General features: G+C 39.4%; 1 protein-coding gene across 2 annotated transcripts in view; it reads left to right on the top strand.

Moving 5' to 3' along the window:
- The first annotated feature begins 12,466 nt into the window (after positions 1–12,466).
- The window catches only part of LOC127422073 (large proline-rich protein BAG6-like), a 34,305-nt gene continuing 23,849 nt past the window's right edge, over positions 12,467–22,922 (top strand). For both annotated transcript variants that reach the window (XM_051665423.1, XM_051665422.1), the window contains exons 1-9: positions 12,467–12,685; positions 13,165–13,263; positions 13,438–13,555; positions 14,128–14,372; positions 14,472–14,543; positions 19,301–19,423; positions 19,606–19,757; positions 21,391–21,520; positions 22,467–22,670. In XM_051665423.1, the coding sequence (XP_051521383.1) occupies positions 13,180–13,263; positions 13,438–13,555; positions 14,128–14,372; positions 14,472–14,543; positions 19,301–19,423; positions 19,606–19,757; positions 21,391–21,520; positions 22,467–22,670 (1,128 nt within the window). In that variant the 5' untranslated portion in view covers positions 12,467–12,685; positions 13,165–13,179. The remainder of the gene's footprint in view (positions 12,686–13,164; positions 13,264–13,437; positions 13,556–14,127; positions 14,373–14,471; positions 14,544–19,300; positions 19,424–19,605; positions 19,758–21,390; positions 21,521–22,466; positions 22,671–22,922) is intronic.

Genomic DNA, 22,922 nt, shown 5'->3' with positions numbered 1-22,922 from the left:
ATACAGTATATGTGAAGGTATCCTCTAAACACATTTAAAACAACTTGATTTGTCTGGAGATCTCACCTCTATATGGTTCTTGGAACACATAGGTTCTTTAATAGTGTTTTGCAACACCATAGTTTCAACACAACCTGCTTCTTTACAGTTATACAGTATGTTTTACCAAAATGATATTGTTTAAGTACTTGAAGTTACATTATAAAACTGATATTTTGGGTATTGGATGACGATTAGTAAATACAGCACTCCTAAAATACATGAAATAGTAATAGCTATGATGCGAAACACCTGTTTATTATATCACTGCATAACCTGATCATTATTTATGTTGAATAGCAAATTTATCCAACCTGGTGTCATAGAATCACGTTACTATACCTACATTTTTGCAAAATAATTTTTTGCTTCACTTGTTGTATGTTCACATGGTGAAATGAACACTAGAAGTGCTACATTAACAATTACTTTTATACCCTTTCACACAAATCATGGGTAAAAAGGCAGATTCTCTGTTCACACTTACTTTTTGCCCTGTTCCTCACACAATGCTAGCTTATGACATCTAAACACTTTTAGTCCAGGACTTGTAAGGTGATACATTTTAACGTTTGCATTACATAACCAACTACATTTAAAAGCTTGCTCGAGTGCAATCAAATTGTATGTTGCTCATCTGATGGAGTGTTGCACTTGCGATGCACAGGACCAAGGTTGAGTCCTGAAGAGCATGTAAGTCGACATGTGTGCCGTAAGTGTTATAAAAGCACCACAAAATCACACTATTGGTTAGGTTTAGGTTCAAGGTTTAGGGTAGGGAGGTAGGTGTTGTTAAGTTAACTCAAAAGAGAATTAACCTTTAAAACCTAATTTGTTTAGGAGATAATTTAATTTGCTTGTAGTGGACATTTCCTCTCGGATCTGCCACGATACTTGTAAGAAGCCACTAATGTAATTTTGCACAAATGTTGGCACATTCACATCATTTTTATGAGATCAGGCTGTAAAATTGCTTAATAAATAACGTTACTCCACTGCATGTTGTGCCTTAACAATGGCCTACAAGGCCTCCAGTGGTTTAGTCTACGTGTGTCTTCTAAAGCGATCCAGTCGGTTTTGGGTGAGAACAGACCAAAATATAACTCCTTTTTCACTATAAATCTCCTTGGTGATCATGATTTCAAGCTCGATTACACTTCTTAGCGCCATCTAGCACTCTGTGCATGTGTCAAGCACTAAGAAGTGTAACTGAGCTTGAAATCATGATTGTGCCCAGAGACTGCAATGGCAACACAATCAAACAGTACAATGAGTATAATTAAAACATAATTACATTTTGGTCTGTTCTCAAAAATCGATTGGATTGCTTTAGAAGACATGGATTAAACCACAGGAGTCATATGGATTACTTATATATTGCCTTTATGTGCTTTTTGGAGATTGAAAGTGTTGGACCCCATTCAATAGCATTGTGTGGAACTAAAGAGCTGAGATATTCTTCCAAAAAAATCTTCGTTTTTGTTCTGCAGAAGAAAGAAAGTCATACACATCTGGGATGGCATGAGGGTGTGTAAATGATGAGAGAATTTTCATTTTTGGGTGCACTATCCCATTAAACCGTAAAAACATTTACAAAATACCATGGCCTCTAATACCTTATTGCTTGGTGGTAAAGTAGATAGTTCTATCTTTGATTGGATGAGCCACGTTCAAAACCGTTAGAATATCAATTAAATTCTATATTAATGTGCCAAGTTGCTGTGTTGCATGGCAACTATAAACAGCCCACAGACAGGCTAATGTATCATGGTACTTATTTGCAAGTGTTAGTAGCATTTCATTTACTGTATTGATAGTGTGGCACAATACTGTGATACCTACTACATATAAGATATTCTGTGTCATATACAGTACTGTGCAAAAGTTTTAGGCACTTGTGAAAACTGTTGCATAGTGTGGATGTCTTCAAAAATAATGCCATAAATAGTTTTCATATTTCAATTAACATCATACAAAGTACAGTAAACATAAAACAAGCTAAATCAATATTTGGTGTGACTACCTTTGCCTTCAAAACAGCACCAATTATCACAGGTACACCTGGACACGGTTTTTCTTGGTTGTTGGCAGACAGGATGTTTCAAGCATCTTGGAGAATTCACCACAGTTCTTCTATCTATTTAAGCTGTCTCCATTTCTTCCATCTCTTCATGTAATGAAGAGTTCAGTGGGGGTTCTGTTGGGGGTCATGCCATCTGTTGCAGGGTTCCCTGTTCTTCTTTTCTGTTCTATTATATTTGCAAAAGGAATGTTTGGGAGTCTAAAATGTATATTTCCTATTGACACACTAAAGCTGAAGATATAAATAACCATCTTAAGACAAATGTTTTTGTGAAACATCTTATGAGCCTAACACTTTTGCACAGTACTGTATTTAGCATAGATATGAAAGAAAAATGCCTTGAAGTGTAAAAAGGCAAGTTCAATTCTTTCCTTGTTGATGAAGGTGGGGGCCCCCATCTCAGTTAGATGGAAACTCTCAAGAACGTACAAATAGATGTTTGTTGGCAATGAGATTAGATTTATCGATAAGAATAGAAGGTCATTAACAGTTTGTAGGTGGAGACTGTTCAGTGGGAAACTCTCACACTTGTTCTTGGTACTTTTTTCAGGTCAGTCTTGCGCTACGTGCAAGAGTCTCTCTGTTTTCATTTGTAGGGGAGGGGGGAAAGGATGGCCATTTATGTAGATGTGTGAGTTCAGAGCAGGTGCAGGAGTTTGAAATAGAGGTAGATAGAGGTAGAATTGGAGACACTGTGATCAGACTTTGGGAACATGTGGCTAATTCTGTTCAGTATTCCATCTGTGGAAGGGAAACCGGTGAGGTGAATTTTTTTATGAGGTTAGCCACACAATTACATAATGCCCTGTGCTTTCCCCACTATTGTGTTGGGTACCTGATACAAATACATCAGATCTAAACCTAGATAGATCCAAATCAAGATAAAGCAGTAGAATGAATGTAAGGGCCTATGTTCTTTTATACTGTAAAGTATATAATATATACTTTTGAAAAAAATAGTATGTGTAACAGAAAGCATTATGCAACAAGAAACAGTAGTTCCCTAACTGTCACTCACTCGACATTGTGTCGATGTAGTGACACTAGGGGTCACCCTTGGCAGCCCAAAACACCTCTGATCTTTGAGAAAAGGCGAATGGGAATTGGTGAGTGGAATTTGCATGCATTATACTCGGACATACGGGTATAAAAGGAGCTGGCTCGCAACCACTCATTCAGATTTTTTTCTTCGGAGCCGAGCGGTTGTGTTCAGCGAGCTGAATCCTCTGCTGTTCCATTCACCTCTAAAGAACTGTTGGAGTTTACGGCGCATTACAGCGGCTTCTCCCCCTCTTGCACCGGTGGAATGCAGAGAATGCCCCTGGGCACTTCGACAGTCTAAAAGAGTATAAATTCTTGCAATAAAAGAGTATATTTTCCCTACAAAATAGTGGCACTGACGGAGAGTGTCTTTTTAAAGATGCCTTTCCGTCTGTGTTTAATTCCTGGTTGCGGTCGCTACCTCTCCGCTTCCGATGGCTACGATCGCTGTCTTACGTGCTTGGGCGCTGCCCACGCGGAGACAGTGTTCGTGGACGGGTCATGTTCTCACTGCGAGAACATGACCATGGCAACATTGCGGTCGTGGCTTTCCTTCGTTAGAGGGAAAGCCACCACAGCGGCTCCCCGCCTCGGTCCTTCTACCTACGGGTTTGAGGCCGTGTTGGTTAGCACTGGGGGTGATTTTGGGACCCCAATGGGAGCCGCTCCGCCGGGTAACCCCCCATAGACCTCCCATTCCCAGTACGCTCGTTGGCCCTGGTCGAGTTCTGGGATGAGACCGCCGGCTCGTCTCAGGGCGAGTTCGAGATCTCATTCGCCGCTTGCGAAGTGCATGAGCTCTTGATCGCAGCATCGGAGAGCGAGTTGGTCCAGTCTGATGCCAAGGACTCGACTGGGCTCCCACCTTCGGGCCGAGATGAAGAAGGGGTTCTACAGCCCCTGCTTCATCGTACCAAGGAAAGGCGGTGGGTATCGGCCAATCCCGGACATGCGAGTTCTGAACCGGGCCTTCCACAGACTCCCATTCAAAATACTGACGTGTAAACACATTTTAACAAGCATCTGGCATCAGGATTGATACAAGGCGGTAGACCTGAAGGACGCGTACTCCTGGGCCCCGACCAATGAAGCCTCTTTGGCAGACATCGGTAGAGCAGCGGGCCCAAACACCCAATACCTTCGCGAGGTTCCCCAATCTCCAGGTTGAGCCAGTTCATCCCGTGTGTTGACAGGTACGAACAGGTAAGTTTGCGGGACAACTAGCCGGGTGTACCACTTGCGTATAGTGCCTTTCCCCTCCTGGAGGGGGAGACATGCGGTTGTGGACCCTGGATGTCCTTCCTCCTTAGCCCTGTGGCAGGCAAGTTCACGGAGAAAATCGATGCCGGCCCAGTACGTGTGCTATTAGGCCCTGTACTGGGGTAGGTGCTCCACATGCGCTGGTTGCCTGTTTGTAACCACATGTGATGTATCTTCCATGAGACGGTTTCCCTGTTGATAAACCGCATCTCCCTTGGGCAGAGTTTCCCTCTGCCACCTGTCACCGTGTTTGTAGAGCTCTGTCCCCTCTGGGTAGGACCTACCATGTGGACTTCTCCACATGTGACACTACTGACAAGACTCGGTAAGACCATGTGACGTTTTTCCACACAATTGCCTCCTCTTCAGGCAGGATGTGTTCTCTGCAGTGTCTTCCCCTGGGAATGGACACCCCCCTGACGTGGACATTTATGGCCCCCAGCTGAACGATTTCCATTCTTCTTTGGGGAGAAAAAAAAGAAGAGAAGAGGCCATGGCTGGGGCGGCCTGTCCCCATTTTGGGCAGTCATCTTGTCCCCAAGGTGTGGGGGACTGTACGATGCTTGTAGGAGTGTTTTGGGAGGTTGCGTGATGGCCAGGTGCACTGACTACGAGGCACACAATGGTTTGCCTGTCTTGCACTGCCAGTCCACGTAGCACAGTTCAGATAGATGTGGCGTTTCTTATAGGGACCCCTAGTGTCACTACATCTACAAAACGTTGAGTGAGTGACAGATAGGGAGCGTCCTGGTTACTTTTGTAACCTCCGTTCCCTGATGGAGGGAACAAAACTTTGTTTCCCTCCTGCCACAACTCTGAACTACCCACTGAAATGGCCGGGACCCAGTCTCGGCTCCTCAGCACAAAACCTGAATGAGTGGTTGCATGCAAATTCCAGGTGTTTGGGACTCTCAAGGGCGAATCTTAGTGGGAATCTTAGGCAAAGGTATAAGATGACATGCTTTAGAGAATCTATTCACCCCCACCAAAATGACTGTGTTACCTTGTGATTTTGGCAGGCCTGTAACAGAATCCAAGGAGATGTGGGACCAGGGACGTGTCATGATAGGTAACGGAAACAGCAGTCCTTGAGGGTGGGCTCTGGGTTCTTTGTTCTGGGCGCATACAGAGCAGGCAGACACGAAAGCCCGGACATCGTTCTCCATATCAGGCCACCAAAACCACCTCTGGATTAATTTCAAAATCCTTGTGTCTCCGGGATGTCCAGAGAGAAGGGACGCATGGCACCACTGCAACACATCAGAACGTACAGAGTTAGGCACAAAGAGGTGCCCCGGGGGGCATTACCTGGAACGGCTTGGTGTTGTTGGGTCCTCTTCACTGCCAGCTCGATCCCCAAATGGACTGCTGCTACCACTCTTGAACTCAGTAGGATGGGCTCGGGTCTGCCCTGTACTTCTGGTGGGTCAAAATGCCTAGAGAGGGTGTCTGGTTTGGAATTCTTGGTGCCTGGGCGGTATGATAGGGTGAAGTTAAAGAAGAGGGCCCATCGGGCCTGGTGTGAATTCAATCTCTTGGCCTCCTGGATGTAAGTGAGGTTCCTGTGGCCCGTCCAGATGATGAATGGATGTTTGGCCCCTCCAGCCAGTGTCTCCACTCCTCAAGTGCCAACTTAACCGCCAACAGCTCCCGGTTGCCAATGTCATAGTTCCTCTCTGATTCTTGTCACTCCTGGCTCTCTGTGACTGCTCCAACCCCCACGTCTGATGCATCCACCTCCACTATAAAGGGTAACTCAGGATCTGGAAGGGTCAGAATAAGTGCAGAAGTAAACCTCTGTTTTAGTACCTTGAATGCTCGACTAGCCCTCTCAGTCCACAGGAATTGCCTGGATTTTTTCTTGGTGAGCGCGGTTAGAGTTTCTGCAATTGAAATGAAGTTCCTGATGAACCTTCTGTAAAAACTGGCAAACCCCAGGAAGCGCTGGACCTGTTTGACAGAGCAGGGCTGGGGCCAGTCCAGGACTGCACAGACCTTGCCAGGATCCATCTGAATGCTGCCACTGGAAACAATAAACCCAAGAAAAGAGACAGTAGACACATAGAATTCACTCTTCTCCAGCTTCACAAAGAGAAAGTTTTTCAGTAGTTGAGATAACAAAAGCCAAACATGCTGGACATGCTCTTGGTAACCATGGGAGAAAATGAGAATATCATTGAGGTAAACAAATACGAACTTGTTTAGCATGTCCCGCAGGACATCATTAATGAATGCCTGGAAGACTGCTGGTGCATTGACCAGCCCAAAGGGCATCACCTAATACTTGTAATGGCCAGTTCCATTCATCCCCAGCTCGGATCCTGATGAGGTGGTAGGCATTTCGGAGGTCTAGCTTGGTAAAGATGGTTGCTCCTTGTAGGAGCTCGAAAGCTGTGTTCAGTGGCAGCGGATAGCAATTCTTTACAGTGATACGATTCAGGCCTTGGTAATCAATGCACGGCCGAAGGCCGCCATCTTTCTTCCCCACAAAGAAGAAAGCCCCTGCTTATGAGGTTGAGGGGCGAATTAACCCGCTGTTAAGGGCCTCTTTGATGTATTACTCCATGGCGGTTCTTTCTGGGGCAGACTTAGATAGGACAAGACACAGTTGACACAAATCAACTTAATAGATAACATAGTTAGTGACTCTAGATGATGGCGCTACCTAGTGGCTGGAAGAGTCACTTCAGGAGGGAGTCTTATACAGACTTTTGGACTCCACTGTATGTATTGTTGTAGTGACTTACTGTAATATGTAATAATGATTATTAATGTCAATAATCAATTTAGTTTCTCTACTGTATTTTATTTAATTATTGTGTGGCACAAAGAGAGGCTTTTTAAACTTTGCTAAGAGGGACTCTCATTCATCTACAATTTGTTTGCCCCTTTTCTGTTGCGTTGAAAATGAATGGCATTAAAAAGTCACCATGGACCTGTCAATTTGCCAAACAGCACAGAACCCATGGGAAATAAAAATCACAAATGAGATCTCTTTAACCTCTCTTTAATCTCTGTAAAGTCTTACATATGAAAGAATTGTCAGAAAATTCTATTATTGTTATTATTTTTTTTTTACATTAAACTGTTTTAGTACCATTTGACAAACTATAAAAAGAAATTGTACGAAAAAATTCACATTTTATGTATAATATTTGATACATTAGGCTTTAAATGTCATTATCCTCTTGAGGCCCAGCAATTCATTTTTGTGTAGGACATTTATTATTTAAGTTTTTCTTAGCCCATACATGCTCCAGTGGTCAATCTTGGGGCGTTATTAGAGGACTCCCTGGGCTTTTCAGGGATACCAAATGTTTGAGAGTTTGGCCATGGCAACATATTTTCCTTGGTCTATAAATATGGATTGAAATGTAGCACAGTTCAATTCAGAACATCAAATACAATATGAATAAAATAATCTTCTTTCAATAAATGTTTTTATCATATGTATTTTATGCACCAACCACTATACTGACATTTAAAAAGGGAAATTGTAAAACTTTTTTCGCTAGGTCTCAGGAACTTATGCTAAGATGACATCATAATAGCTTGTAATGTAAAATAATGAGATCTTTATAATGACAGAGCAGGCTGCATGAAAATACACAGAAATATTAGTTCACAATTAAATATATCTTATAAAATGTATATTTTAAAATTTTCAAAGCTCTGTGATTTTTTTGTGGTGGGCATGAATGTAATGTAATGGTGATTGAGAGTTATACCTCAAAAGCCTGTTGTATAATATTTGATTCACGGATTTCAAGCACAAGTTGCTTATATTCAGCAAATGCTCATTTTAAAATATCAGGAACAATATAATCATTACATATAAACATTGAAACCACTTTTTATTTAACAAATAACCACTAGATGGTGCCATAAACATGTGAAACTTACATACCATAGGTTGTTTGAGTCATCAGATTGAACAGAGAGTGAAACAGGAGCTGTCAAACGTTGTGTATCTTGTTTGATCCACACAGCTTTATAGGGTTAAAAGGATAGTTCACCTAAAAATGAACACAAAATCAGATGTAAGATGAAATGTCAGCCTCAGTCACTATTCACTTTCATTGTATGGAAAAAAGATGCAAAAAAATGAGGCAACGTAAGTGAAAGGTGACTGAGAATGACATTGTGTCTATAACATTTCCGATGTTGTTCCACTGAAGAAAGAAACCCATACAAGTCTGAAACAACATGAGGGTGAGTAAATGTGACAAAGTTTTCTCCTAGACAGCAGTGAAATTAGTGTTTAACCTGGTTTGATACTTCATGACAGAGAATTGGAACTCTAAAAGGCTTGCTACTGTTTCCTAAATATCCATGTACATGTTGATATTACTGGAATTAATTGCAATTAAACTGTTTTAAACATTTAAGTAACAGAGTGTGAGTTTCATGCCATATCGATTTAAAGTATAAACTATGATTTTGCTGTTATTTTATCCATTACACTGCCATTGTGTTGCATAATCATGGAAAAAACTTACGTCCTTCTCAAAGCAGATACTGTTTGTTCATCTTTTATACCAAAAGACAGTTTGGTTATTTTGCAGACAACGGAAATATTCAACAAGCTGTGCAACTCCTAGAGTTGATGCATGATCCTACTGCCAAAACACTTCAGCCCCCTCAGACATGATTGGTTTTCACTTACTGTAATTGAACATCTAATGTAAGTTACACATTAAACTAGATTTTTTTTTTCAGTGGGTTGTGCATGTTTTTATTCATTGTAACAAACAGTAGTCTGATGTTTCCATCACATCAAATGCTGCAATCTTTCTTTTTTTTTTTTTTTTTTTTTTTTTGGCTGTGAGATGTGTAAGATCTATGTTACATGAGAGTACTGAATAATGATTATGAATTAATGTTTATTATGCATTGATAAATATTTTACTAGTGGGGGATATTTTGTGGAGGAAGTAATGTAGAATAACATTGTATAAAATATACACTGTAAAAAGTGTTTTGGCAAATAATGTAAAAATGTGTGGAATGTGGAACCATCTAAAATAACTAGGTTTATTCAAGTACAAAATATTATTTAATATGACACTAAGGCTATCAAATTAAATAACCAATATCATGTCAGATGCCACTTTTCTCATAAAGTACCATGTGCCTTTCACCCAGTTGTGCAGTGTCAGGCATTTATTCTGCTTAGTGTACCATATATTGATATCATGCTTATATGGGTCTTCTTCTCATCAGTTAACACCTCTGCACTGTTCCACAGACCCATTTCCCCTCTTCTGGTTCCCACTTTGACCCACATTTCATCTTGTTCCATTTTCCATTGCCCCCTCATTGTACTTAAATGTCAATAATTAATATGCTGCATAACTATTTTTTTAGCGTAATCAGTGTCAAAGAAAGCAACGAATAATCATTTAGTGGCAATTCATTTTTCAGTATCTTAGTGAATAAGATGTTTTGTTGAAAGAAAAAAATGTATACTTAGGCATTGCATGAATAATTAACAAAAAATTTTATTTAAAGCCACAGAGTCTTCAACAAATCACAAAAGATCAAACTTTTACCAAAACTTCTCAGGAATGTTTTTTTGGCAATATACACTATATTGCCAAAAGTATTCGCTCATCTGCCTTTAGACGCATATGAACTTAAGTGACATCCCATTCTTAATCCATAGGGTTTAATATGATGTTGGCCCACCCTTTGCAGCTATAACAGCTTCAACTCTTCTGGGAAGGCTTTCCACAAGGTTTAGGAGTGTGTTTATGGGAATTTTTGACCATTCTTCCAGAAGCACATTTGTGAGGTCAGACACTGATGTTGGACGCGAAGGCCTGGCTCGCAGTCTTCGCTCTAATTCATCCCAAAGGTGCTCTATCGGGTTGAGGTCAGGACTCTGTGCAGGCCAGTCAAGTTCTTCCACACCAAACTCGCTCATCCATGTCTTTATGGACCTTGCTTTGTGCACTGGTGCGCAGTCATGTTGGAACAGGAAGGGGCCATCCCCAAACTGTTCCCACAAAGTTGGGAGCATGGAATTGTCCAAAATCTCTTGGTATGCTGAAGCATTCAGAGTTCCTTTCACTGGAACTAAGGGGCCATGCCCAGCTCCTGAAAAACAACCCCACACCATAATCCCCCTCCACCAAACTTCACAGTTGGCACAATGCAGTCAGACAAGTACCGTTCTCCTGGCAACCGCCAAACCCAGACTCGTCCATCAGATTGCCAGATGGAGAAGCGTGATTCGTCACTCCAGAGAAAGCATCTCCACTGCTCTGAAGTCCAGTGGCGGTGTGCTTTACACCACTGCATCCGATGCTTTGCATTGCACTTGGTGATGTATGGCTTGGATGCAGCTGCTCGGCCATGGAAACCCATTCCATGAAGCTCTCTACACACTGTTCTTGAGCTAATCTGAAGGCCACATGAACTTTGGAGGTCTGTAGCGATTGACTCTGCAGAAAGTTGGCGACCTCTGCGCACTATGCGCCACAGCATCCGCTGACCCCGCTCTGTCATTTTACGTGGCCTACCACTTCGTGGCTGAGTTGCTGTCATTCCCAATCGCTTCCACTTTGTTATAATACCACTGACAGTAGACTGTGGAATATTTAGTAGCGAGGAAATTTCACGACTGGACTTGTTGCACAGGTGGCATCTTATCACAGTACCACGCTGGAATTCACTGAGCTCCTGAGAGCGGCCCATTATTTCACAAATGTTTGTAGAGGCAGTCTGCATGCCTAGGTGCTTCATTTTATACACCTGTGGCCATGGAAGTGATTGGAACACCTGAATTCAATTATTTGGATGGGTGAGCGAATACTTTTGGCAATATAGTGTATCTTCTGCAAATATTTATTGCAGCCTAATAAACTTATTTGGTGCATTTGCTATTTCTTCAGTAATGATCTTAAAGAAAAAAACTTTAGACTATTTAAATTTTAAACTTTACAGCTCAAATAATACATGAGTTTTAACAGAAAAATTCATTTAAGTGCTTTTATAAAATTATAAGCTTCAAATTTCTGCCTTTTAACCCTCAACATTTTTTATTTCTTTTAATGTTGACATGTTGCAATTATGACCGATAGATGATTTACCCGGTTTCATTATTTTAAGTATCTACATGTATGTACTGTATATGCAGATACTCAAACACAATGCAAACTTTGTTTAAAGGTATAAGAGTACTGACCGTGTCGACATAAAAAAAATGCATGTACAGTATATACTGTATCTTTCCAACCAGAAAATAAATGAATAACATAAATGGAAATTGTGGTCTTCCATTGTTCCGTAGATCACTGATAAAAAGCAAAACATGCACGCCATGCCATTACATAGCACACATGAACATATATTTACAGTTGCCCCAAAATTATTTGGACACATATGCCACACTTAAAAAACATATACATTTAAGGCCATTTCTAGTTATAAGTGACCACTTATGGCCCTGAAAGTGACAAGGGGGCTCTGCGATCGGGAACCTAAGGGTGGATTTTGTAAAAATGCACTTTAGCACTCTATGAATATATTGTGATATTTCAATTTCTTGTGTTCATTGTTTTGTTGGATGTACATCTGGAGACTCTCAAGAGTTCTGTTCTCTCTGTGCAAAGAGGCCTTTGTAAATGCACATGTACTGTATCTTTATTTGTGTAAACAATGGGATGAGAAAGTGTAACAAAACACACACACACACACACACACACACACACACAATTTATTTTAAACCTTATCATCATTACTAATAACACCGACAATTTTTTGACAATTAATCATTTATTAAATACAATCTTGTACTCCTCTACAGCAGAAGTCGATGAGTTCTTTGTGACGTCATGGTACACTTTCTCGAGCCTGCCGCGCGAGAAAGTCTCGCGAGAGCTGCATGCGACGTTCGCACACTGTATTTATTGTGTTTATTTGGGGTCCCACAGAAACCCTACAGCTACCCCTGCCCATAGCTGTCACCTAACCCTAACCCTGCCAATTACATGAACCTTAAACTTAACCTTAGTAACAGCGAATGAGAATCTCGCGAGACTTTGGCTGACGGGGTGTTACCTTCAAGACAGCCGCGCGTCACCGGCTAGCTTGATAGCCTGATGCTATTAGCTTCGTTTAATTAAAAATGTTTTAGTGAAGCTTTTGTCGGTGTTGTACCAACAAACGCTAAATACAACTATACTGTTAAGAAAGTTAGAAAGGTCAGTGTATATATATAAAACAGCTAATTTCTACCAGGAATAACAGCGTTTCAAGGTAGGGAACGTATTAGCGAGCTAACATTGTGTACACTTTTGTTTGTCTAATTATTGTTATTAGTTCAAAATTTGTATTTGTGAACCAGTTATTAAGGGTGAATGAGTGATGTATCTGTAATACGTGTTTTTATGTTATGTTAAAAACGCTGGATTGTTTGGTGGTTACGTAGCAGCTAATGACTATAGCAGACGGCTAGTGTGTGGTGTTTAGAACTTATCGACGTATCTTTGTGGTTTATATACTTATGATTGGCTATATTACCGGCTGTATGTATATAGCATGTAGGTTCAAGTAAAGTCAAGAAACTTCTGGAAAGGTGGGGTGTGCATGGCAGTTAAGATGCCGGTTGTGGCCCGTTTGTAACCTAACACATTTCCTTTGGTACGACAGTACCAGAGAAACGTCATTTAGGCTAATATAGGATTTTATGTATTAAAGTGTCACATTTGCAAATGACTGGTTATGATTTTTTTAAGCATACTCCAGTCAGTATGGAAGAGCAAGTAAGCAATAACATAGAGGTGACTGTCAAAACCCTGGACTCTCAGAGCAGGAGTTACAAAGTACAATCACAGGTGAGCTAGATTTTTCATAATGTACATTTTGACTTTCATTTGTCCTTTATACTGATGATTTACCCTCATGTCGTTATTCCACCTCAAAACATTCCAAAAGCCATGTGATCTTACACAGTCTTAAGCTACTTGTGAATGTTTTCTAAAATTACAGCTTCTTGTTTCACTCTTTAGATGACCGTGAAAGAGTTCAAGGAGCACATTTCACCCTCAGTTGGAATTCCTGTTGACAAGCAAAGACTTATTTACCAAGGCAGAGTGCTTCAAGATGAGAAAACCTTAACAGAGTACAGTGAGTTGATTTGCATGAAAACAACTGTTTCTGAATCAGATCTGCTTTGCATGGGACGAGGGAACTTCAGAAGAAAATGATTGAATGTTTTTGGTGTTGTCATCGTGATGAAGAGAAAATTTGATTCATTTCCAGAGCAAAAACAGGCTACTGTGGTATCTCAAGTGGAGAGTAAATAATTTTAATAAAATAAAAATTCTGTCAGTGTTTACTCATCCTCGTGCTGTTCCAAACCCATATGACTTTCATTGCTTGTTTTGTTGTTTATTTGTTTTATTATGATAATAATAATAATAAAAAAGGCAGTGAATAGTAACTTAGGTGTAGTTCTGCTCAACATCACCTTTTTGTGTTCCAGAGAAGAAAGTAAGTCCTCCAGATTTTGGAATAACATTACATTCAGCTTTAACACGTGTGTGTGTGTGTATATATATATATATATATATCTGACCAAAATAACTTATGATTTGCTGAAGTACAACTCAGAATGTGCCTTGAATTATTTACCCCTTTTTGAGGTTGTAGTCTTGTGATTTCTCTAAACTGTCCCTGCCATCTCTTGTTTTATACAGATGTGGATGGAAAAGTCATTCACCTGGTGGAGCGTGCCCCACCACAGACTACCCAGCAGGGCTCCGGCTCGGGTGGCATTCCAGGGTCCTCTGGTGGGACACAGGGAGGAAATCAGAACCCAAATGCTAGCAGCAACTCTCAGGGGACCCCTCTCGGACCTACACATGACCGCAATGGCAACAGCTATGTTATGCTGGGTACTTTTAATCTTCCGGTTAACATAATGGACCCTCAGCAAATTCAGGTAGAGATTTTGGGATATAAATGTGTGGCTTAATGTGAATGGACAATTGTAGATTAAATGTGGATACTTGCTTTTAATTCATGTGGTGTCTTTCTTCAGATGTCCATTCAGCAGATGATGACAGGTCTAGGAGAGAGTGCTAGGAATCCTCGAGCTAGTACAAGTACCGGGGTGAGTTCCAGTGTGATTTTGAAGCTTTTAAAGTGTGCTCTTCAGTAGCTGAGGCTTGCAGGCCTTTGTTCGTCATGTATTCTAATTTTTTTAAAGGAAGTTGCTTGGTTAGCACAGGGTCGCCTGGAACTGTTAAAAAATGTCAACCTTGAGTAAGTCACTTTGGATAATAAAAAATAAATGCATAAATGTCTGCCAAATGCGTAAATGTAAAGGATGCGACCTGCCATCAGCAAAATGACAACAATATTTAATAAATATTTTATTATTACAAGTGAAACAAATGTTCTGCCAAGTAATTTAGTTTAGTAGCCTAACCGTAGGCTAAAACCTAGCACATAAATATAGAAAGTGCAGTCACAGGTAGTGGTAGATCGATATTTTGCAGATTTGTTTTTTAAATTATCGGCATCGGGCGATACATTTTCTTGCTTGGGTATTAGTTTCTTATGCCGCGAGTGCTCCGAGAATCACTTGCTTGCACGTGAAGGAGCAGTCTGAGACGTGTAAATGACCACTCAGTTTTTTTTTGTTTTTAGTGCCATCGTGTTACCACATTAATAGACTGGTGTGCAATAGTCTCATTTAAATGGTCCAGCATATCAGATCCGCGACAAATGCGTATGAGCTCATGATGTTTAAAGTGCTCGGTGTTTCGTTCTCTCTCTCTCTCTCTCTCTCTTTTTCTCTCTCTTTCTTCTAAACAGTTCCCTGTAGGGCTGCAACTAACGATTGTTTTGGTTAATCTAATGATTATTAGAACTAGGGATGCACCGATACCACTTTTTCTCTTCCGATTCTGATACCGGAAATGTCAGTATCGGCCGATCCCGATCCGATACCAGTGTTGTTTTTTTGCATAATCAGTTTAGAATATCTTTACATTATTGTGTGGAACTAATTGGGTGTGCTCTTTAATATGTAAAGAAACACAAACCTCTAACTACACATTATTTAAATATAAATGTGAAGCTTATTAAGAAAAACTTTATTGTTAACAAGTATACTGGATAATGTAGCAGAAAAATCAACAGTAAGTCATCACTAGAAAAGAAGCCGTTTTTTTTTTTTTTTTTTTTTTGCGCAAAACGTTTTCAATTTGTATCTGGACTTTAAAGGATTCAGATCTCTTTTTTTGTTCAATTTAGTTATAAGATATCAGCTCACTTTTCATTCACACAGTTATTTTTTGGAACCCATTCAACTTAAATATTGTTATAATTTGTAAACAAATGATAATAATAATAATACATTATAATAGTAGTATACAGTAATATAAAGGTGCATGATTGAGATCTTTAAAACCCTTGGGCTTTTATTTTGACATTCTGAACTCTCCAGGAAGTCCTGTATGTGTCTGTTTGTAGGCAAGTTCACAGTAGTTTAATTCGCTTCTTATTCAAATTCTGGTAAAATGCACCTCCAGTGCCATTTTAAATGCATATTATAAGTGAACCGAACTATTGAGCATCTGCATCTGAGATGATGTTCGTGAGTAGCGCTCAAATATTGCACATGCATGAAGGCTAAAAATAGCTGCGAGTGCTAGCGGCTTGTGTGTGTGTGTGTGTGTGTCAATAGAGCAGCGCCATTCACTTACGCGCTAGCGCTGCACGTGTATACTATATATTTAATTATTAAACAGCCTTTTGCGATTCACAGAGCTATCACTTGTCTTCAAGTGACTTTGAATAAAATGCAAATGAGTCATATGAACTACTTTAATGGTGTTTTTATGGTACTTTTATGTCATTTTTGGAGCTCGACAGTAACGAACATGACTGATTTGGATCGGCCTCGTCAGACCGATACCCGAACTGTCTAAAACTTCAGTATCTGAGCCCGATACTGATCCAGGTATCGGATCGGTGCATCCCTAATTAGAACGATTATTTGGCGATTATTGCAACGATTAATCATTAGCTCTTAACCAATTAGTCAGCTTGTGCCCCAACTTAAAATGTTGTATTAAACGTGCTTACTAACAATAAAGGGCAAAATCCTCTTTTAAAAGTACCTCTAAATGACATTCACTGAATTAAAGGAAAAAAATACTTCTTATTAAGTTTAATTCAGTAAAGAAATTCACTGCAAAAAATCCTGTTGTTTTCTAGTGTTTTTGTCTCTTTCCATTTAAAATAGTCTAAAAATCCTTAAAACAAGAAACATTTACTTTAGAAGCAACATAAGAAATGTAGACTTGTTTTAAGAGAATGTGTCTTAAATAAAAGTGTATTTTGTATATAAGTGTATTTTTTCACTTGGTTATACTTCTGTGAGTGCAGTAAAGACAAAATACACTTATATTCATGATCTATTCTCTAAAAGCAAGTCTAAATATCTTATATGCTGCTTCTCAGATGAATGCATCTTTTTTTAAAAGGATTTTTAGATATTTTAAAGTTGTATCTTTAATATTAAATTCAACATTCTCTGATAATAAGAATGCAGTATAGCTGCTACCTCAGACTACCTCAGGCGAAGACTACCTCTCTCACCTTTCTGTTCACTTCAGTCCATCTTTAACTCACAAAAAAACAACAACTCTCTCTTATTAATAAAGCTGCGTATTGCCAATTTGCGTCACGATAAGAAACACACGGTGACACATTATGAGTCAATAAGTCGCGAGCCATCACGTTATAATCTAGCTGCAGCAAGCGTACGCTCGGGATGAGCTTCCCCGCGACAGAGTGTGCCTCAGCTGGGTGCAGTTTCAATCTCTCCCCCTTAGATCGGGACACTTCACGCAACTCATAGAAGAGGCGCTGACCACACAGAGAAATGCAGTTTCGGAGTTTGTAGTTATTTACATGATCTGCTTCCTTATTACTTGAACTTTAATAAAGCTATAATGCATTAAATATAACTGCATTTAAGATGTAACGCCAGGGTGTTTACTTTGAAGACACGCGACATGCAAGTTCTGCTTCAGCGGAGTGGCAGCTCCAGCTCCACTTATTCCATAATGAGAGTGTTATTTACTTATTTTGTATTTTTGCATTATAATTCCCTCATACTTTGCAATCTACATCGCCTGAAGCTGTTTGGAAAGTTTAAAGTGCATCTGGATTGTGAGCTGTGTAATTCTTCCTCTCCTCAGTCAGGCGCGAACTGCAGTGCTGCTCTTGTGCATCATCATTAGAGTTTAATGTGATCTCATGTTACGTTAAATGAGATCAAACGACTATTCGATAATAAAAATGTTTGTCGACAATTTTTTTTTTATTGTCGACATTGTTGATAACTTCGACTAATTGTTTCAGCCCTGGTTCTCTGTAACTGGTAACTATCTTGTCTAATGTTAAAAGGGCAAATATTAAAACAAATTCTATCATATATCAACTGCAAATATGTAGATATCTAGTTTAAACCGATTTAAAGGGTTAGTTCACCCAAAAATGAAAATCATCAATCGATCAATTAATATCTTCTGAAGCAAATCGGTAGGTTTGTGCAAAAAATAGATTGATAATTAAAACTTTATTAACTTTAAAATATTGCTTCCTGCCAGCAGTTGACGCATCTGTGACGTAAGCGCAATGGCGCATTCATGCGAGAAGTCGGAGGCACGCGCTTTGTATACAACAGAGGAACGAAAGTCACGTGAGAGTTAAGTCATTTCAAATAGAAATACAGCACTGGGTAGAAGCAACGATTTAAAGTTAATGTTTTAATTATCGATTTGGTACTTACACCAACCTATCGGTTTGCTTCAGAACACATTAATTGATCAACTGGAGTCATATGGATTACTTTTATGCTGCTTAAATATGCATTTTGGACCATCAAATAGCCAGCAGTCTAATGGCACCCATTATCTTGCATTGTATGGACAAAAAGAGCTTAATTTCGGTTCTGCTGAAGAAGGAAAGTTGTACACATCTGGGATAGCTTAAAGGTGAGTCAGTCATGAGAGACACTTTTGGTTGAACTATTCCTTTAATTCACAAACTTCACAAAACTGGCGCAAATCTGTTTTCTTCAAGTGGAGCGCTCAAATTCCCCTTAAACGTATTTAATAATAGCTTGGATAAAAACGGTGTCCCTCTAACTAACAGATGTTGTGCGTCGGTCAGTCCATGACACTCCAATCAGGCCATCTGGGCCGAGTAAGCCGGATGTGGTAAGTAGATTGCTGCACTCGCTGGATCTGCACAAGAGCAATAGAGCAACTTTAAAGTAAGAGTGCTTCACATTCATATGTATTGTATGTGAATTAGTTTGATTCAGTCTTTTTGTGAGAAAATGCAATTGCTAATTTGCACATACAGTCCTTGGTTGCTAGACTACTGTGCGCATTGTTGTTATTTACTTCTTCCAAATTACAGTTTCTTTGTGAAAACAATTACTAAATGGAAAGACTAAACAGAAACCAAGAGAAACTGCTATCTACCATCTAAAACACACAAAATCCTATTTTTTTAAATATTTGTTTTTGTTATTATTTTTTCCAAGTTAAAGTTTTGTGTGAAAGTTTGAGTAAATATAATGTTAAATATAAGTTAATTAATTTTTTAGACAATTTATGTACATGTCATTTACTATTATAACCAATTTTGCGATATATCAGCCACCCTGCTCTCTGGACATCGGCATCAGCCATTAAAAAAACTATATCGGTTGACCTCTAGTCACAGTTGTGCATTCGTTTGCAATACACAGTTTTTTCGAACATGGCACATCCAATCAGAATTTAAAACCAGAACAATACATTTTATAAATTGTGTTTTTTATTCCCTGTTGCTTTCTTGCAGGGCAATGGATCTGTGAATGTTCAAATAGATTTGGACCAGTCATTGCAAAGTGAGCCTAGACTTCGTCTGCTATTGGCTGAGAACTTGCTGAGGGACACCAGTGCTTTGATCCAAATACTTGAGGTACCTTGCATTGCTAATTACATACCATGGTTTCAAGAAGAAATAAATATGCTTGCACATTTGTTATTTGATTATTGATTTCCTCCATCCTTTTCTTTGTTCATTCCCTCTTCTCTGTCATTCTCTCTTACCTTACTCTTTCTCCTTTTCTCTCTCTTGAAATCATTGGCTCCTTTTCCCAGGAGGACTCTGCACCTCCACCCACCTCCTCCAGTTCCACTCCATCTCCTTCTGCACAGCCCATGGACACTTCCCCTCCTCCTTCCAGCACCCCACCATCCTCTTCCTCCTCCACACAGACGGAAGGTGCTCCACCCCCTACAGCAGGCCTCAGGTGAGATCAGTTTAGTCACGATCACAATAGAATTATTTGCTTAATGTGTGGTTTAAGGATGCACTTTTTTGGTGATTGATTTTTGCCAAACTGATCACTGGCCATTTTTAATCTGTTATTAAACATTTACTCACAAGCTTTAAATCAAACATTTGACCCAGCAGTCATGCAGAATTGGGGAGTAACTAAATACTTGCAAATGCTTTGTAGCAGAATACAGAATGTTTTTGTATCCTAATTATGCAATTACATAAAACTCTGTTAAACTCTGACTACAACTGAGCTTCTAATAGATCTAACAGACCTGTTATGGATGTGGTATTTAGGGAAGGATATCTAAATGAAAATCCTAATCATTCTTGATTAACATTTCGGAAGAGTCTCAGCCTGGTGAATAATGATACATGTCACAAATGAACTGCTCTTCCTCTTTTGAACGCTATAGTATCTGTTTATAATGAATGAACAAACTCAAAATGAACATACATTTTTAAGAAATCTAATTAATTATTTGGTTAAGTGCTTCATTTTTCATTGAAATCATCAGTATGCAATGAACATGTCCTCATTTAAATCACTGGTAAATTGCCAAAGGAAAAAGTGCATTTATTGGCAAAGTGTTGGATTCTGTGTGTTGCACTTTCAATAGAATGACTAAGAGATTGATACAGAAACCTAACCTTTTGTTTTTCAGTCTTTCAGTTTCACAATACCTGATAGCCATGTCTGTTCCTTTTGTCTCGGTTTATTTTCCCCTTAGAATTGAAATTTGTATGAAATATAAAGATACTTTAAAACCAAACACCTACAATGTGAGGAGAAACCGAGGGAGTTCTTTAAACCAGGAGACAGAGTTTCGGTAGTGAAGCAGTAGGCATGACTTCAATCTACCTAGACATTGTTCACATTTTATTCGTTAGGAAATGTGGTTTTCTCCTCATTTAACCTCACTTAGTTAGTAAATTAACAACTTGCTCATACAAACTGCTGAGCTATATATTATTCGATAAGTAGCTGCTACCACTAGGAAAAAAAGTTTAAAGTTTGCCTTAAAGGGATAGTTCACCCAAAAAGGAAAATTCTGTCATGTACTCGCCCTCATGTTGTTCCAGTTTTGTATGACTTTCAATATCAAGGGGATGTTAGGCAGTATGTTAGTCTTAGTCACCAATCACAAATCAGCGCAGAAACTTAAATCATTTGTGGGAGTTTACCTAAATTAAGGTGCCTTTGTTAAGCCACTGAAAAGCAAAGCTCCCACAACTCTTTTATCCTACTCACAAGTTAAAAGTCAAACAAACCAACATTCTCACCACCAGTGACTTGCTTTTTTTGCATGCCAAACTAAAGGTTATGTTTATGTGTAAACTGTCCTGTTTGGTGTTTAATTATTAACTCATTACAATACACAATACTGTAATGAAATGAACTATTCTTTACTACACCTGCACTTACTTGTGGTGGTTTATCATACACTGTTACTGTTCCACACCTAATCAAACATCATGTCTGTATACATTTTTGATTTCCTCCAATCTCATAAGCTGCCCAAATACATTAGAGTTACCCTGGCGATCCATATTTTAAAACAGATGCTGAATTGATCAATTAATTGATGCTGTAATCCCATCAGTCACCCAAGCCCAGCTGAGTTGGTGGAGATGTTGACAGAGCTGAGGAGGGTAGAGGAGAGACTTCAGCCCTTCATTCAAAGAGCTCACCTTATTCTAGAGGCGGCCACAACTGCAGACTACAACAATAATGTAAGCAGCTCACTCATTAGTTGTTGGGCTCTATTAAAGGAATAGTTCACCCAAAAATTCTCTCATGATTGACTCACCTTTAAGACATCCCAGATGTGTGCCTTCAGCAGAATGGAAATGAAGGTATTTATAAGCACATTTCAGCTCTTTCTGTCCATACAATGCAAGCGAATGGGTGCCATCAGGCTGCTGGCTGTTCGACTGTCCAAAAGGCATATTAAGGCAGCATAAAAGTATTCCACACAACTCCTGTCGATCAGTTAATGTCTTCTGATGCAAATCGATAGGTTTGTGTAAAAAATAAATCAATAATTAGTTTAAAAAAATGCTTCCTGCTAGCAATCGACGCATCACGGAGCTGTCGCGTGACATAAGCATGATGGCGGAAGTCGGAAGTGCACGCCTTTTGGTCCCTCAAACAGTCAGCAGCCTCCTGGCACCCATTCACTTTTATTGTATGGACATATAGAGCTGAAATGTGCTTATAAAATCTTCATTTCGGTTATGCTGAAGAAGGAAAGACATACACATCTGGGATATCTTAAAGGTAAGTCAATCATGAGACAATTTCAATTTTTGGGTGAACTAATCCTTTAACCATATTGCTGTAAGGGACAGAAGTACAGTCCATTTAGTATATCAATATTTTGCGTTTCTGGGTAATCAGCTGACAAAAAATTTAAGGAATATATAACCAAAAAATTAAACATTCTAACTAAAATATTTGGCTGTAGATTTCCACAACTGACCAATTAAAATCAAGTATTCCAGATAGCAGTTTAATAAGGTCTTTTAATCTTTGTTCATATGTATATAGTGCATGGAAAGAGTTGTCATAATTATTTAATTATTATATTTTGATCTTATAATACAATATATAATACAGTATACATTAACTTATTGAATGGGCAAAATAGTTTTACAGTATCTTTGTTTTTAACAACAGACCCAAGAGAGGGATGAGGACCAACGCATTCTCAATGTGGTGGGGGAAGCTCTCCGTCTCCTAGGCAACGCCCTGGTTGCCCTGAGCGACTTGCGCTGTAACCTGTTGAGTACCCCTCCACGACACCTGCACGTTATTCGGCCCATGTCGCACTACACCTCCTCTGTTCTGACCCCAGGGGGCGTTCATCACGTCCCCATGCAGGTGAGGATGTGATCTCAGAGACCATGTTTACACGTGGTATTAAGATGTGTTTCGCGTCTTGAAATCGTGATCCAATCCCAAGTGTTCAGATATAAATACAAGTGTTAATGGGGTGCAAAAATGTTTTGTAATAGGATCACAAAAACCACATACGAAGGAAGTCAAAAATGCTTGTGAACAGATCGTATTTGAGGTGTAAATGCTAATCTGTCCTAATGCTTCCCGGACAGCAGTGAAGCACCTGCCAATCAG

The sequence above is a fragment of the Myxocyprinus asiaticus genome, chromosome 31, assembly GCF_019703515.2.
Source record: "Myxocyprinus asiaticus isolate MX2 ecotype Aquarium Trade chromosome 31, UBuf_Myxa_2, whole genome shotgun sequence".
NCBI lineage: Eukaryota > Metazoa > Chordata > Actinopteri > Cypriniformes > Catostomidae > Myxocyprinus > Myxocyprinus asiaticus.
This window is presented reverse-complemented; position numbering and strand designations above follow the sequence as displayed.